Here is a 15,505-nt window from a genome sequence, read left to right on the forward strand (position 1 = left end):
AGTTTATTTGTATAGCACAATTCAACAACAAGGTGATTCAAAGTGCTTTACAGAGACATTAGAAACAAAAACATAAAAAGCATGATTTAAAATTGATTAAAACAAGCAGACAAACAAACTAACTAATTAACAAACAAACAAACAAAACAGTATATAAAATCAAAACAGAAAATCAGAACAGTAGATAAAATCAGTAGTTAAAATGTTAGTTTTGAAATTTAAGCTTAAAAGTGTGGATTTGGTGCTTTATTCAAATGCAGTTGAGAACAGGTGAGTCTTCAACCTGGATTTAAATAAACTGAGTGTTTCAGCTGATCTGAGGCTTTCTGGGAGTTTGTTCCAGATATATGGAGCATAAAAGCTGAATGCAGCTTCTCCGTGTCTGGTTCTGACTCTGGGAACTGATAAAAGACCGGATCCAGATGACCTGAGGGATCTGGAAGGTTCATACTGGGTCAGGAGGTCACTGATGTATTTTGGTCCTTAACCATTCAGAGCTTTATAGACCAGCATCAGAACTTTAAAGTCTATCCTCTGACGGACAGGCAGCCAGTGTAAAGACCTCAGAGCTGGACTGATGTGGTCCACTTTTTTGGTCTTAGTGAGGACTCGAGCAGCAGAGTTCTGAATGAGCTGTAGTTGTCTGACTGATTTTTTAGGTAGACCTGTAAAGATGCTGTTACAGTAATCAAGCCTGCTAAAGATGAATGCATGGACTAGTTTTTCCAGGTCCTGTTGAGACATCAGAGCTTTTATCCTTGATATATTCTTGAGGTGATAGTAAGCTGATTTTGTTATTGTCTTAATGTGTTTTTCTAAGTTTAGGTCTGCATCCATTACTACACCCAAATTTCTCGCCTGGTTTGTGGTTTTTAGGTGTAGTTCTCTGGTGACCTGTAATCGTTTTTTCTTTGGCACCAAAGACTATTACCTCGGTTTTGTTTTTGTTTAGCTGGAGAAAATTGTGGCACAACCAGTCATTAATTTCCTCAATGCATTTACCAAGAGCCTGTACAGGGCCTCGGTCTCCTGGTGACATTGTGATATATATTTGTGTGTCATCTGCATAGCTATGATAGTTTATTTTGTTGTTCTTTATAATCTGTGCCAGTGGGAGCATGTAAATGTTAAACAGAGGGGGTCCCAAGATGGAACCTTGGGGAACTCCACATGTGATACTTGTCTGCTCAGATGTGAAGTTACCTATTGATACAAAGTATTTCCTGTTTTCTAAGTATGTTTTGAACCAGTTTAGTACAGTTCCTGAAAGACCTGCCCAGTTCTCCAGTCGTTTGAGTAATATGTTGTGGTCAACTGTATCAAATGCTGCACTGAGATCCAGTAAAACTAAGACTGACATTTTTCCACTGTCTGTGTTCAGACATATGTCATTGAACACTTTGGTCAGAGCAGTTTCAGTGCTGTGGTTCTGTCTAAAACCTGACTGGAAGGCATCATAGCAGTTATTCTGTTTTAAGAAGTAATTGAGCTGTTGAGAAACTGCTTTTTCAGTGATCTTACTTAAAAATGGGAGATTTGAGATCGGCCTGTAGTTGTTCATTTGTGTCTTGTCAAGATTGTCCTTTTTCAGTATAGGTTTTATTACAGCAGTTTTTAGTGGTTCCGGAAACACACCTGACATTAAAGAAAAGTTGACGATCTGTAACAGGTCTGACTCTAAAGTCTTTGAGACCTTTTTGAAGAAACTTGTTGGCAGGACATCTAAACAGCAAGAGGAGGAGTTCAGTTGACCTAAGATGTCCTCCAGGTCTTTGCTGTTAATAGGGTGAAACTGTTTTATGGTGTTTAAACAGTTTTTCGGTGGACACAGTACATAGTCTGGATCTGCTGTTGATGTACCAATTGCTTGTCTAATCTTTTGGACTTTTTCTGTGAAGAATTTGGCAAAGTCATTGCAGGCCATGGTTGAATGAAGTTCAGCTGCCACTGACACAGGAGGGTTTGTTAGCCTGTCAACTGTAGAAAATAAGACCCGAGCATTATGACTGTTTTTAGTGATGATGTCAGAGAAGTAGGACCTTCTTGCACTCCTCAGTTGTAAATTATAATTGTGAAGTTTCTCTTTATAGATGTCATAGTGAACCTGGAGGTTTGTTTTTCTCCATCTGCGCTCAGCTTTCCTACACTCTCTTTTTTCATTTTTCACTAGTGTGGAGTTTCTCCATGGAGACTTTTTCCTTCCAGAGATAACCTTCACCTTAATGGGAGCAATTGTATCCATTACATTTAACATTTTTGCATTGAAGCTATTGACGAGCTCATTGACTGAACCTCTGGACAGGTCAGGTGTTAATGGGAAGACCTGGTTAAAGATCTCACTACTGTCTTCAGTTATACACAGTTTTGTGATCACTGCTGTTGATATATTTGTGTGGGCTGAGATTTTACTTTCAAACACAGTAATGATCAGACAGGCCCACATCACAGCATCTCCATCTGACCTATGAAGCCTTATCTTTACATCATCTTAAAGAAACCTGGGGGCAATCACACCAACCTTTCATCTACAGCTTTATCATGACAAAATATTTCAGGTCCATGAGAGTGGAATAAATGTTACTAAACCCAACCTCGTCCATCTTGGGGTTAATGCAGTTGAGCAGAAACAGAAAGGCACGAGACCTTTACAAAAGGATGGAGCTCTATTCAATGCCAAATAACAACAGTTGCCTCAAAGCACTTTATATTGTAAGGTAAAGACCCTACAATAATACAATACAGGGCTGAAAGAATTACTCAAAGATGACTCGATACTGACAGCAACCACAACAGTTTGTATAGTGCTTTTTGATTAGTGCTTTATACTTTTAAACTAATGTTTGAAGATTTTAAATTGGTGGCAAGATCCCAGATTTCTCAAAAACCACAGACCAGCATCTAGTCTACAGTTCATCAGCAAAATGCTTTGAAACCACCACATTACTATCAAGTTTCAGTCTGCCTCCTGATCAGAGCACTTTAAAGTCTCAGCACTGACCAGTTAACTGCTTGTCAAATACAAGCAGCAAATTCAACATTTTAAAGGACGTAAAAAGCAAAAGAAATGCCATCTGAGCGATCTGGACGATGAGTCTTAAACACTGTATCGAAGACATTTCGGAAGTTTCAAAGTTAAATTGATCTTCGTTTGTTTCTAATGTGAAACCATCACATCAAAAACCAGCAGTACTGAGAGAGCATAAAACAACAAAAAAAACAAACTTGAAGTGTATAGTTAGCTCCAGGCAATAAATCAATGATTTCTTGTAGTCATCTATTATCTTATCGGCAGCAGTGTTGCTTCTTATGGTTACATTTTTTAAATCTTCTTTAGATGTTTATCATCATTTTATCATCATGTGATATGATAAAAATCTCTGGAGTAGGTGACACTCATAGGGATCATTTTATAGCAGCCATCAAGTGTTGGTGTGCACAGCCTGAATCAGAAACAGCATAAAGTTGAGACTCATTCTAAGGCTTTAGGTTTTGAGGGCAACACAAAGACATCCTGGCTGTACTAAACTTCCCTCACAGTAAAACCCTGTGGTAGCTGGGCATAGGCAGCTCTAGGCAGCTTTGTGACGCATTAAAAACAAAGCTGGACATCAGAGTCCACCTTTGGTTAGATTCAGTGTTTCAGCCTCCTTTCTTGCTGTAACCCTGACTCTGCTTTTTTTGACCACCTCTTTATCCACCCAGTCTGTTTTACTGACACTGGATTTGACCCTTATCTTTACATGGGATGCTCTATAAAATAGTATAATGACATTACCAGTGGCAAACCCTCTATGAAGTTGTGAATGTTGGCTGCTTTGGCCGCTGCCTCTATCTCGTCCATGTTGACTTTGCGGCTGTTGTCTCCATAGGCAATGTTTTCAGCCAAAGAGCAGTCGAACAGCACGGGCTCCTGGGAGACGATGCCTATCTGGGACCTCAACCAGTGAATGTTCAAGTTTTTGGCATCAGATTTGTCCAACACCTGAAGGAGAAAGAGTAGCACAAATAGGCTTGCATGCTTTGGCACCTGGACCGAGCATTCATTTGATTGTGCAACATCGTTTTAATCACCAAGCCCTGAAGGAAATGTCTGATTTGTTAATGGCTAAAAGCTTGTTTAGCTGAAGAACTTGTCACTTCTTATTTAAAAGTTAACATTGGTTTTACATTAATTCTGAATCAATGCAGAAATTCAGTTAATGAGTTATTTTGCCAGAGACTTTTGTTTTTTATTTTTTAAAGTGACAAACACAAACGTACTAGAAAACCTGCAATGTGCACATGATGTTCAAAAACACCAACAGGACACGAGACAACAGGCACACTATTCATTTCCCTCCCAACCAGATAAATGTTTATGCAGTAATCCAGATAAGAGCTCCTGTTACATGGACTTCATAACAGCAGAGTACTGGAAAGCACTGGCCAGCTAATCATTACCCAACTGTCAGTAGGTGAAGAGGCATCAGTGTGAGGTAGTGCACAGAGCGTGGGCGTGCAGTTGTTTTCTCACCACTTTCCCAGCCAGCGGGTCATAGAACCTCTCCAGCAGCTGGACGGTGGTGCTCTTCCCACAGCCGCTGCTTCCCACCAAGGCCAGAGTTTCTCCCTTCTTTACACTCAGATTCAGCCCTTGCAGGATGGGTACATCAGGACGTGAAGGATAATTAAACTTGACCCTCTCAAAGGTCACATTACCATCAAATTGGTCCTGGAAGAAAAGAAAGAGTTAGATATGTGGTAAAATATCACTTTTCTAAAGCTGTGTTGGGTGCGCGGGGCTTTGCGTCATGTACCGGACAGTCTCCGTCCTTTGACAGATTATCAATGGCAGGCTCCTTGTTTAACAGCATCATGATGTGGGCAGCAGACAGTTTGGCCTTCGCGTAGTTTGGAGCGAAGGAGTTGACTTGACCGACAGCCATGGCACCAAACAGAACGGCTGAAATCACACTGGGAGAGGAAAGTTAAACACATTAGCTTCGCTGTCAGTGGGGTGTGAAACAGGATTACATAAGGCTAAGCTAACACGAACCTACGACATCTGTGTGCCCAGCATGTTTGTAATTACTGATAATCTTAAAGATGAGTTTGCGCTGTTTGGTCCCACCGATAATGATGAACCGACTGACGAGTTTATGCCTACAACAGCTGTAGTCAGAAGTTTGCATTTACTCATCGTGGGCATGAATTTAATGGTAATTTTGTGGCCTTTAATGTTGTGTCACTACTTTGCTAAGAACTGGAAGAAGACCCAAACCATTAGTCTGAGATGAGAGGGAGCTGGTTAAAGTGTTCAAGAACAACCCAGGAACCACGAAGTCCGAAGCCTGCCATGAACTGGAAACTGCTGGAACACCAGCACCACTGTCCACAGTTAGATGCGTTTTACATCACTATTGACTGAGAGGGTGCCAAAGCCTGTGTTCAAAAGTCAATACCTTTGAGCTCGACTGAAAATGGCAGACGCCCATGTGGACAAGCAAATGTCTCCTGGAGAAAAGTTTTCTAGTCAGACGAGAGAAGATTTGTCGTGGTGGGTAAACGGCTCAAAACGTTGGAAGCGTGAAGTTGAGGCTTTCAAACCCAAAAACAATGTATTAGCACCGAACCAGTGTGGTGGTGGTACCATCATGCTCCAGGGCTGTTCTGGCAGTGACAGCATTGATATTGCATAAATTGGCTGGAATAATGAAGAAGAAGCAGAACCACCTCCACCTTCTTCAACTCCACCTCAAATCAACAACTATATGATTGACCAGGACAATAATGCCAAACATTCTTTCTAAGGCACATTTAACCAAACATTAGTGGGGTTGTTTGTATATATTGGAGCCTGTGTGGATCCAAAATTCACTTTACTACAGTAATGCTGTACAATCATTCCATCCTGGAGAGTGGGAAAAAGCTCAGAGACATTAAATCAGCCTCAGTTGGGTGTACAGTGTTCATTAAGAGGTAAAGAGTTAATATTTTCTTATTTTATGGACTCTGAGGCTTCGGTTTGCCATGAACTTTGGACTTCCCAGTTTATGCAACACAATATAAATGAAAGCAGTGGCTCCTCCCAGCAAAAGAGGGTCTGATGTATTACCACAAGTATCTGTCACAGTGTACATTTGAAAGCCACCCACGCTGAGGCTCTTCAAGTGCTTCTGACTAAGATAATGATTAACAGCCACATGAAAAGGTTCTGTCCATCAGAAAAGCTTTGTTTGGATGTTACCCGCCACGCAAACTGTCAGGCTGCCTGTTAATCTCCTCATGAAGATACAAGCCAATGTCTCAGTTCACTCACAGGAAGACCCCGTCGACACTCATCCTTCCCACTATAATGAGCCAAGCACCAAAACGGAAACAGGCCGCATAAGCGAAATAGATCATCGCCTGGGAAAAGGAGAAGGTGAGGCCGTAGATGTGTGCCATTTTCTTTGAGTTTCTGTAAAAACATGAGAAAGGTGGCATCAGAACTTAAAGAGCGTATAATTGAGCAAACATGTCCCTGTGATACAAGTTATCGTACTTGTAGGGCACATCGAGGTTCTCCTGATACAAAGCTTCAAACTTTTCCTCTCTTGTGAGGCAGACCACGGTGCGGATGTTCTCGATGGCCTCTGTGGCAATCTGAAGAGACGCAATGCAAATATCTCATGAGTTCAGAGTTTCAACAGACTGAGCCGTGAGGAATTTTTACTTTCACTCTGGCACATCTCGCACCCAATCCTCACCTTTCCAGCCTTCTCCAGCTCCTTCTTGTCTTCAGCAGCGTGTCCGGCGAGCATCTTCATCTCAATGGCTCCAGCCACTGCAATGATGGGCACCAGAGACAGGAGCAGCAGAGTCAGCTCCCAGCCGTACACAAAACCCAAGATCAAACCGGTGCCCATGTTGGCGAAGTTCTGAGCGAGCGTGGCCATACGCACGCCTGCGGCCTAAATGGATGATTTGACACTTTATTGTGAGCCTTTGGTAACCTTTGGCCAGCTGTTGTTGAAGCTTACCCCCTGCACTTGGGCTGCATCTGTGGCCAGTCTCGTAGTGAGCGCACCAACACTGTTTTTTGGTTGGTCAAACCAGCCCAGATCCTGCAAAGGAGATTTGAAAGAAGCACTGAAGGACCTGACCAGCTTTTATTATGGCTGCCATGTAGATAATTGGTTCACTTTAGCCACCAAGAAAAATGTATTTTTCAACAACATCCTCCCTGCTCTCTCATTTGACTTTGTCACTTACATACCTGCCTCATCATGGACTTAAAGGCCCTCAGTCTCAGCGTCAAGGTGAGGACCTCTCCAGATTTACCAAAACAGAAACCCTGTTTAAAAAAAACAACAACAACAACAACAACCCTGCCATGAAATTAGCACACGTGTCACATCATCCGCATGTGTTGTCACATCAGCATCCTTTCAACTTGTGTGCACTCTCCTAAAGTTTGACAGGGACCTGTGTGACCATTTCCCTTTCATTTTTAACCTTTTTATTTACATTACTTACTAGCAGGATATAACAGAGTTTACCAAGGTTTACCACAAACCCTCTTCCATCAACCGCGTGCATGTGCGTTTGCATACCTGTAGAAACATGGTGACAAAGGAAACCGCTCCAATAGCAGCAAACATGAGGGAAAAGAAAACTGATCTTTGTCTGACAATGTCTTGGTCCGGTTCTGCAAACACCTGAGGGGAGATAAAAAGATGAAGCTTTCTACAGCTGCTGAAAACACCTCCATTCAGCATGAACATGTTATCAAGAGTAACCTACATTGATGATCTTTGAGAAGACGACGGCAAACGCAGGCTGCATTGCACCATTGATAATGGCACAAAGGGTCCCCAGCAGAATGTATGGCAGCTCTGAAGTGTTCAGAGCCATCACTTTGAGGAACGACACAGGGGGAACGTCTTCATCCTGCAGACAGAAGCCTTTTTAATCTTTCCTCCTAACGCAAGTGATGAATGAATGGTGTGTATAAGTAGATTCTCAGCATGAAAATGATCCCAAACACATTGCTAATGCAGTAAAAGCATAGTTGATAGAAACATACAATAGATCATAATCAGTCTAGGGAGCCCAAACCAACATTATCGAATCAATGTGGGATCATCTTGACAGAACAAAAGGCAGCAAACATCCAAAGAAGAGTTTTGAATGTCCTTCAAGAAGCCTGGAGAACGTTTCCTGAAGACTACTTAAAGAAACTGCCTAAGAGAATAAATTGCAGCCCCAAGTTTTAAAATAAATAGTACTGTATAATTCAATTATTACTTGCCAGAAAAAGTAAGAGGAGGTGTGAACACTCATCCAAGTGAAAATAACAATAATAATAATAAAAAAAAAATTTAAACAACATCTTAGACTAAGAATCATATTTTTTCATATTTACTTCACATTCCTTTATTGATAGAAGGATTTAGGTGTTTGCTCACCTCCAAGTTATCACTAGTCAACTTTTCCTCTTTGTCTCCTTCTGAGGTTTTAAAGGATGCACCTTTTGTGCTCTTCCTCTTGAAGAGAGAAGACTCAGACAATGACCTGATTCCTGGGCTTCTCTCATCTGCAGATGACTCATGCTCCTCCTCGGCATTTTTCTGAAACGTCTTCAGGAGGAAAACCACAAATGCAAAACAAACAAATAAAGACTGGGTGCTGTGGAAGTTCCCATCTGCTAAAACTGCCTGTGTGCAAATATTACCTGCATGGAGACCAGTGTTTGGTAGACTCCCTTTCCTTCCATCAGCTCGCTGTGAGTTCCCACCTCTACAACCTTGCCATCTTTGAAGCCGGCAATAACATCAGCGTTTCTGATTGTTGAAAGGCGGTGAGCCACGATTAGTGTGGTTCGACCCAACCGGACCTGCACACGGGCAAGTGTGTGTGTTACACTGAGTTAAATGTTACTAGCATGCTGCTCTGATGTGAGGTACACAAGCATTTAACATAAACTGTTAAATTATTGCAGGAGGGTAGGTTTATGTGCACTGTGGCTCAAATCCACCATCCATGCAGGAGACATTTATACAAGACTATGAATCAAGTCAGATTGCTCCTCTGGACATGAGTTAACATTTCTGCTCTGTTTTTATTTTTATTTTTTTACAGTGGTCTTGAAACAAGAATTAAGTAACCGTTGAGCCGTACCTTATCAAGCGCCGCCTGCACGATGGTCTCACTCTCAGCATCGAGCGCAGATGTGGCTTCATCCAACAGGAGGATTTTGGGGTTGCGGACTAAAGCTCGGGCGATGGCGATCCTCTGCTTTTGTCCTCCGCTCATCTGAGTCCCCCGATCTCCCACCAGAGTCTCAAACTTCTGCTCAACACAGAGAGTCCAATGATTAGCAAGTGGTGATCAATCATTTACAGGGACAGAGGAATTGTAAGTGTTGCCCTACATCGGGTAGCTTCATAATGAAGTCATAAGCGTTTGCTTCCTTGGCAGCTTGTTCGATCTCCTCCTGCGTCACGTCGGTTCGGCCATATCGGATGTTCTCTGTGATGGTGGTGGCGAAGAGGATGGGCTCCTGGCTCACCACCCCAATCATCTCCCTCAGGTGTCGGACGTTAAGAGAACGAAGATCGTGACCGTCAACAAACACCTACATGGACACACGACACTCAGTTTACACCGTTGTGTAGATTCGCTGTTTCCATTTACTGGTTTGTGCAGAGCCCTTTATACACAGAAGCCATTTAACAAAAAAATAAAGAAAAAATTCCACAAAAATCAGTTTACTGTATTTAAGTAAACAGACTCACATTTCATAAGGAGTGTCCAAAATAAACAGTTCTTTAAAAGAAATCCACTTTACATCTACTTTCAGCTTTAAGTTGTTAAAATTAAAAAAGACAAAAATAAATATAAAAGGTCTGATTTCTGAACGGTTAAGTCTACACAGGACTGATCTGATTTGTACATCTTGCACTTCAAAGTACTTGAGGTCCCACTTACGTTTCCTTCCTGAGGATCGTAGAACCGCTGCAGCAGCTGGATTGTGGTACTTTTACCACAGCCACTGCTTCCCACCAAGGCAAAGGTCTGCCCCCTCTTCACAGTCAAGTTCAGGCCATTTAACACCTACAGACAACATGAGTTTGGGGATATAAAAATGTCCGCATGCTATTTTAGCACTTTAAATTTGAGTATACAGCGGCTATGAGAACATACTTTGATATCGGCCCTGGAGGGGTAGCTGAAGTGGACGTTCTTGAATTCGATGTCTCCTTTGATGCATTCAGGTTTGTAGCCAGCCTCTGAATAGCTGTCGATACTGGGGACCTGTCGAGAAGAGAATCAAATACGGCAGATTTCACTTCTAAGAGGCCAAACTAATACAGCAGAACAGGGCTTATTCTTTTCATAACCTCAAAGAAACAATGGGAGGAAATGCTGTTAGCCCTTCAGTTTCAGATGAGTGCGTTTAGAAAGCACAATGTTTAGTTTCACAGCGCTTTGCGTTTTCACTGCATCTCCTGTTGCACAGCTCTGTTATTCTCCCTTTTGCCTTGCAACTTACAAAAGCTGAGCTCTGTTTTGGCAGAATTTGACACTTATGTCTCACCTGGAAGCCTCATCCTTTACACTTCACCCTTGAACATAAGAATAAGTAGTAGCCACAATACAAGAAATGATTTCAGTGTGAAAACAGGTAAAACAGAAGTGACTTTCAAAGGCTTAATATCCTCCCCTTCAAGTCTGGAGCAAGGAACACGTTTCGGAGAAGATCCCATTTGTTTTGCTCGAGGTTGTGTGCATTTCTGTTTGTGTGCAAACAAAAGTGCTGCTCAGCCTGCAGTTTCTCAGATGGGGCCATCCTTTATCTGCATTTCTAAACTAGCATGAGTCTGTAGTCATACACAGAGACAAACACGTGCAACAAGCTAAACAAAGCCCCGTCCCAGAATAGCAACAGGCAGGAGTTGACCCTGCAAGCCATCCTTCAAGTGGCTCAGTTAAACAGACTGGTTATGCTCCAAGCTTCTGTGGCCATAGGAGCCCCTTTTAAATTCTACTAAAGCTCATTTCACAAAACACTATCCACCATCTTCACAGTGTCTGCAAAACTCATGATCATACTCGAGTTTTAATTACTTTTTGGAAATGAGTCTGATTCAGCGAGTGGAAGAAATTTACAAGAACCACAGCTGTGCAACGTCAACTGAATGACCTGCGGTGTCTTCAAACAGCAGGAGCTCCAATTACAGCAAAATCCAGCTCCAGGTTGCTGGCAGCATCAAAGCAGCTCACCGGAGCGCCACCGTAAAGCAGCATGTTTGGTAATACAAAGTGACAACAGGGCAACAACACGAATGGGTGGGAAAAAAAGAAAGAAAAGTAAGCGTTGAGTGAAAAACATTGCACTTCTTACGTGATCAATGATGTTGTACACTTTATATGCAGCTCCCCGAGCACTCGCAAAGGTCTGGATGTTGGGAGAGGTCTGTCCCAGTGAGAAAGCGCCAATGAGCACAGAAAAGAAGACCTTTTTAAAAAAAAAAAAAAAAAAAAAAAAAAAGTGCACTGGTGTTAGCCACAGCAAAAACCTCCAAGTCACGTGCATGTTTATTGTACAAACTAACAGGTGACAAATCTACTCACAGTGAGTACGGTTCCAATCGTGTACTCTTCACTCAGGATGAGTGTACTGCCATACCAGAAGGCCAGAGCATAGGACAGGTAAATAAAGAGGAAGGTGACACCCATGGAAAGGTTAGCAGAGATCGCCTTCTTTATTCCCATCCTCTTAGCATCCTCTAGGTTCTTATGATATCTAGAGTGCAACAAAGAGCACAGTTAGGGGCAAATATAGTATAAAATACATTTTTAAACTCCACAAACAGTGGATTTCTGCCAAGACTGACCACATCTGCACAAATAATGCCATTTGAGGCAGTTGATAACAGTTAAAGACATGACACCTCTCAATCTCCTTCTCTTGACCACTGAAGGCAAACACAGTCCTGATTGAAGAGATCACCTCCTCAGCTACAGCACCGGCTTTAGCATATGCAGTCTGCTCTTTACTGGTGAACGATGTGAGCACCTGTACACAGACAAAAGGTGGTGATGCATACAGAGCCCAGGGTGTTTTAAGCATCAGAAACACAGGGATAAACTTCTGCAGCAGCTTACCATACTGAAAAGAGCAGCAGAAATGCCAAGCACGGGGCTCACAGCCAGGATGACCAGAGTGAGCTTCCAGCCTTTGCTCAAGCCGATGATAAAAGACACAACAAAGCTGGTGAAACCCTGGATCAGCATCCCCACCTTGTCTCCGATACCTTCTTGGATCTTATAGACATCACTGCACATGCACATATAAACATCAAGCTCCAGTTTTGAAAAGTCAGATACTTTGAAATACAAGTGACAGACACACTCATCTCCATAACGCAATTTATTCAAAGCGTCCTTCAGTTTCAGAAAGTTAGAGATCTGCATAGCTGCTGATTATACTTCTAGCACGTTTAATTAACACACAGCACTGTGGGACCTTTAAAATCACACACTTCTCATCTGTTACCCACTCTGTGAGACGCGTGTTGAGCTCTCCCGTCTCATTGACGTCAAACCAGCCAATGTCTTGCCGCATGATTTGGTGGAAAAACAGGATGCGGATGCGTTTGACCTGCCGACCGGCTGCCAGGGCCCAGAGGGCCACCTGTAGGTAGGCTGCAACCAGCACCCCAGCTCCCATGATGGAGAAGTATATGGCATGGCTGGGAGAGGACAAGTGACAGATGCGGTCTGATAAATCTGCTTCAGTCAGTCTCTCCGCCTGATGAGGCAGCTATGAGGTGTCAGGCTGTGATGTCTTACCCAGTCATTTCCTCTTCTAAGGTGCTGTTTGTGGAATCTGAGGACACAGGAAGGAACAACAAAAGAGTCATTTTACCCCTTAATGATTATTGCCGTGCTACCCATGTGCACACTAGCCTGCATCTGAAACTCACTGGGGAAAGCCTGCTGTATGAAGCTGTCCGTCATGTCGCCGAAGACAATGCACATGAGTGGAAGCACTACGCCGTTTGCCATTGACATCACCGTCCCAGCTGTAATCATTAAGACATCCCAGCGGTCTGCAAACCTAAACTGCACACAGAAAAAAAATAATAATTTGAGTGGGAAAAAGTTCAACTCAAAGCAGCTTTCATCTCCTCGCTGCAGGAGTCTGGTGGAGTTCACTGAAACAACGGGAGGATGTGCCTCACTCCCATCCTCTCCTGACTTCCCCGATCAGCACACACACCTTGCTGTTATGCTTGTAGGAATTTACAGTCTTACAAGGATAACTATAAAACAGTCAAACCAACTTAAAACACTGCTGCTTCCATTTTGTCTTCACATGCATACACGCACACTCCAATAAAGAAAAATAATTTGCACACCAGAAAATAAAAAAAGATAAAAATGAGCCTTGAAAAGAAATAAGTGTATAACCTGTTTTTTTCTGGCAGCAGGTGATTAGTATGAAGATGAACCTACCACTTTGATGGGGCTAACCATGGGCATCTTAGGAGGCTTCTCCTTTTTCTTCTTCCCTTTCTTCGACTCATCTTTTTCAGTCTCCCTGGAGAATTCATAAATGGCATGATGTCAAATATCTCCCAAGCTCCGATAAAAAAAATAAATTTAAAAAAAAAAAAAAAAAAAAAAAAAAAAAAAAAAAAAAGCGAACTACTTTAGGAGTTTGACTAAAGTCAAACTGTCACGTAATTAGTAAAAAGGCGATTTAGAATTTAGAGTCTTCTTTTTTTTTTTTTTTTACCCTGTATTTCCATTTTGTTGGGGTTTGGCTGCGGACATTTCCATCTGCTCCCTCTCCATGGCTGGGTCCTGTCAAAATAAAAGCCATCCCATAAACATGCCTTCGCCCTTTGGAATACGTTAAACCTGCAATAAAACACAGTCTGCAAAGTTAATCCTTTACAAAACTGAAATTTGAGGAATTTGAGGGGTGGAAAAAGTCAAAGTACAGTAAGTCCGTGAAAACCAGGGTGCAGATATTCTGCCTTTTGGATGGATTTGGAAGAAAAGAAAAAAAGGGCCCCCCTCCCCCAACAACAGTTAGTCTTCTTTAACCTCCTAGGACCTGGCGTCCACATATGTGGACATCACATTTTTGGTTATTTAGACCAAAATACTCAATTTTGCTCTACAAGGGCCTGATATCCACTTACGAGGACATTATACTGCTACTGTTCTATCAAAAATTTAAACGAATATCCTCATATGTGGCTCTCATTTTTCTTAAAAACAAAATTTAGGTAAAAAAATAAAAATGAAATAAATCTGGTAATTCTTTGTTTTTACATTCATCGGGCCCCAATTAGCCAAAATATCAAAGAGAAATTAAAAATGCATGCCGTGGAAGAGTTCAGGTCTTAGGAGGTTAAATATTGAAATGATATAATTTGCTTTAAGGAAGTTGCTTAAAGTACAAGTAGAGCATTGTGGTAAAAGTATAAACCATTCACTTATGGTTTATAAGTGAATGGTATATATATATATATAATTTTAATTAAATATAATTTTAAATTTGTTTTACATTTCCTTTCAAGCAGCTTTGAAAATGGCAACAGTGTAAAGAGCTAAACACTGAAAAAAACATTTAATTTTACCATTAAAAAAAAAAAAAAAAAATTTCCCCCCGAAGCGGTTTTATTTCCAGCACCGTCACGACCGCCTCTGTCTCTGACGTGGTTCAAGTATAAAACCATCGTCGTGGCTCTCAGTCAAATAAAAGCTAAATAAAATGTGTAGAAAAGAGTACAGACCCACCGTTTCCCCCCGCTGCTGTTCTTCCCCGCTTCTCCTCTGCGGACAGAGGTGTCGACCACGCGCACAAACTCGCGCACACTTTTCCCCTTCCTCCTCCTCCTGCCTCAAGCTCTCTGCTCCTCACGTGGCTTTAGGACGTCTAAATCGATGGGAGAACTGAAGTGTTATCCCCTGATCAGAGAAATGACTTATGAACGTCTCTTTCCGGCCTGCTGTTTCTTTTTAAAGGCCGGTTGTCAGAATACCGGACGGTCGGAGGGTGTCATGTTTGGAGAACAGCCAATTATTGACCGCTGTCTATCAGCAGCTGTGAGGGGGCGTGACTTCAGGTGCTGAAGTTTGTGGTAAATACCGTGATAAATAGTTTGTTTTATTGTATTTTTATTTATACCAAGTTAGTGTACAAACTGACCATGAAGGCTGTAAGAAGGGCAGTGATTTCACTCCTATTTTAACGTTATTTTGTCTTTTGGGACAGAAGTTACATAAGATAAATGGCCTGCATTTGTCCCTTTACTCAGTCCCTAAGGACCCCAAAGCGCTTTACACTACATTCAGTCATTCACCCATTCACACACACACACACACACACACACACACTGGTGACGGCAAGCCTGAGGCACAGCTGGCGCCACCGGGCCCTCTGACCACCACCAGTAGTAGGCAAACACGGGGTTAGTATCTTGCCCAAGGATATTTGGCATGCAGCCAGGAGGCAGCCTGG

The 15,505-nt window shown here is 42.2% G+C and overlaps 2 protein-coding genes across 3 annotated transcripts in view; one reads left to right on the forward strand and one right to left on the reverse strand.

The window, feature by feature from the left end:
• Positions 1 to 9,188, forward strand: part of crot (carnitine O-octanoyltransferase) — a 25,715-nt gene extending 16,527 nt beyond the window's left edge. The window contains exon 17 of the mRNA XM_084943103.1: positions 9,103 to 9,188. Coding sequence (XP_084799229.1) covers positions 9,103 to 9,127 — 25 coding nt within the window. The 3' untranslated portion in view covers positions 9,128 to 9,188. The remainder of the gene's footprint in view (positions 1 to 9,102) is intronic.
• abcb4 (ATP-binding cassette, sub-family B (MDR/TAP), member 4) overlaps positions 1 to 15,013 on the reverse strand; it is a 17,293-nt gene extending 2,280 nt beyond the window's left edge. The window contains exons 1-26 of one of the 2 annotated variants that reach the window (XM_084943099.1): positions 14,782 to 15,013; positions 13,769 to 13,836; positions 13,486 to 13,570; positions 12,954 to 13,092; positions 12,820 to 12,856; positions 12,528 to 12,719; positions 12,133 to 12,304; positions 11,919 to 12,043; positions 11,599 to 11,770; positions 11,369 to 11,482; positions 10,168 to 10,278; positions 9,952 to 10,077; positions 9,395 to 9,598; positions 9,142 to 9,312; positions 8,696 to 8,857; positions 8,430 to 8,600; positions 7,765 to 7,911; positions 7,575 to 7,679; positions 7,238 to 7,315; positions 7,002 to 7,085; positions 6,729 to 6,932; positions 6,524 to 6,624; positions 6,299 to 6,439; positions 4,797 to 4,953; positions 4,514 to 4,711; positions 3,776 to 3,982 (exon numbers count right to left, since the gene is read on the reverse strand). In XM_084943099.1, coding sequence (XP_084799225.1) covers positions 3,776 to 3,982; positions 4,514 to 4,711; positions 4,797 to 4,953; positions 6,299 to 6,439; positions 6,524 to 6,624; positions 6,729 to 6,932; positions 7,002 to 7,085; positions 7,238 to 7,315; positions 7,575 to 7,679; positions 7,765 to 7,911; positions 8,430 to 8,600; positions 8,696 to 8,857; positions 9,142 to 9,312; positions 9,395 to 9,598; positions 9,952 to 10,077; positions 10,168 to 10,278; positions 11,369 to 11,482; positions 11,599 to 11,770; positions 11,919 to 12,043; positions 12,133 to 12,304; positions 12,528 to 12,719; positions 12,820 to 12,856; positions 12,954 to 13,092; positions 13,486 to 13,570; positions 13,769 to 13,827 — 3,462 coding nt within the window. In that variant the 5' untranslated portion in view covers positions 13,828 to 13,836; positions 14,782 to 15,013. Of the gene's footprint in view, positions 1 to 3,775; positions 3,983 to 4,513; positions 4,712 to 4,796; positions 4,954 to 6,298; positions 6,440 to 6,523; positions 6,625 to 6,728; positions 6,933 to 7,001; positions 7,086 to 7,237; positions 7,316 to 7,574; positions 7,680 to 7,764; positions 7,912 to 8,429; positions 8,601 to 8,695; positions 8,858 to 9,141; positions 9,313 to 9,394; positions 9,599 to 9,951; positions 10,078 to 10,167; positions 10,279 to 11,368; positions 11,483 to 11,598; positions 11,771 to 11,918; positions 12,044 to 12,132; positions 12,305 to 12,527; positions 12,720 to 12,819; positions 12,857 to 12,953; positions 13,093 to 13,485; positions 13,571 to 13,768; positions 13,837 to 14,777 lie in introns of both variants that reach the window. The other variant, XM_084943100.1, reaches the window with a different exon arrangement.
• Between the last annotated feature and the right edge of the window lie 492 nt (positions 15,014 to 15,505).

This window comes from Perissodus microlepis, chromosome 11, assembly GCF_051167445.1.
Source record: "Perissodus microlepis isolate ML-2025 ecotype Zambia chromosome 11, ASM5116744v1, whole genome shotgun sequence".
NCBI lineage: Eukaryota > Metazoa > Chordata > Actinopteri > Cichliformes > Cichlidae > Perissodus > Perissodus microlepis.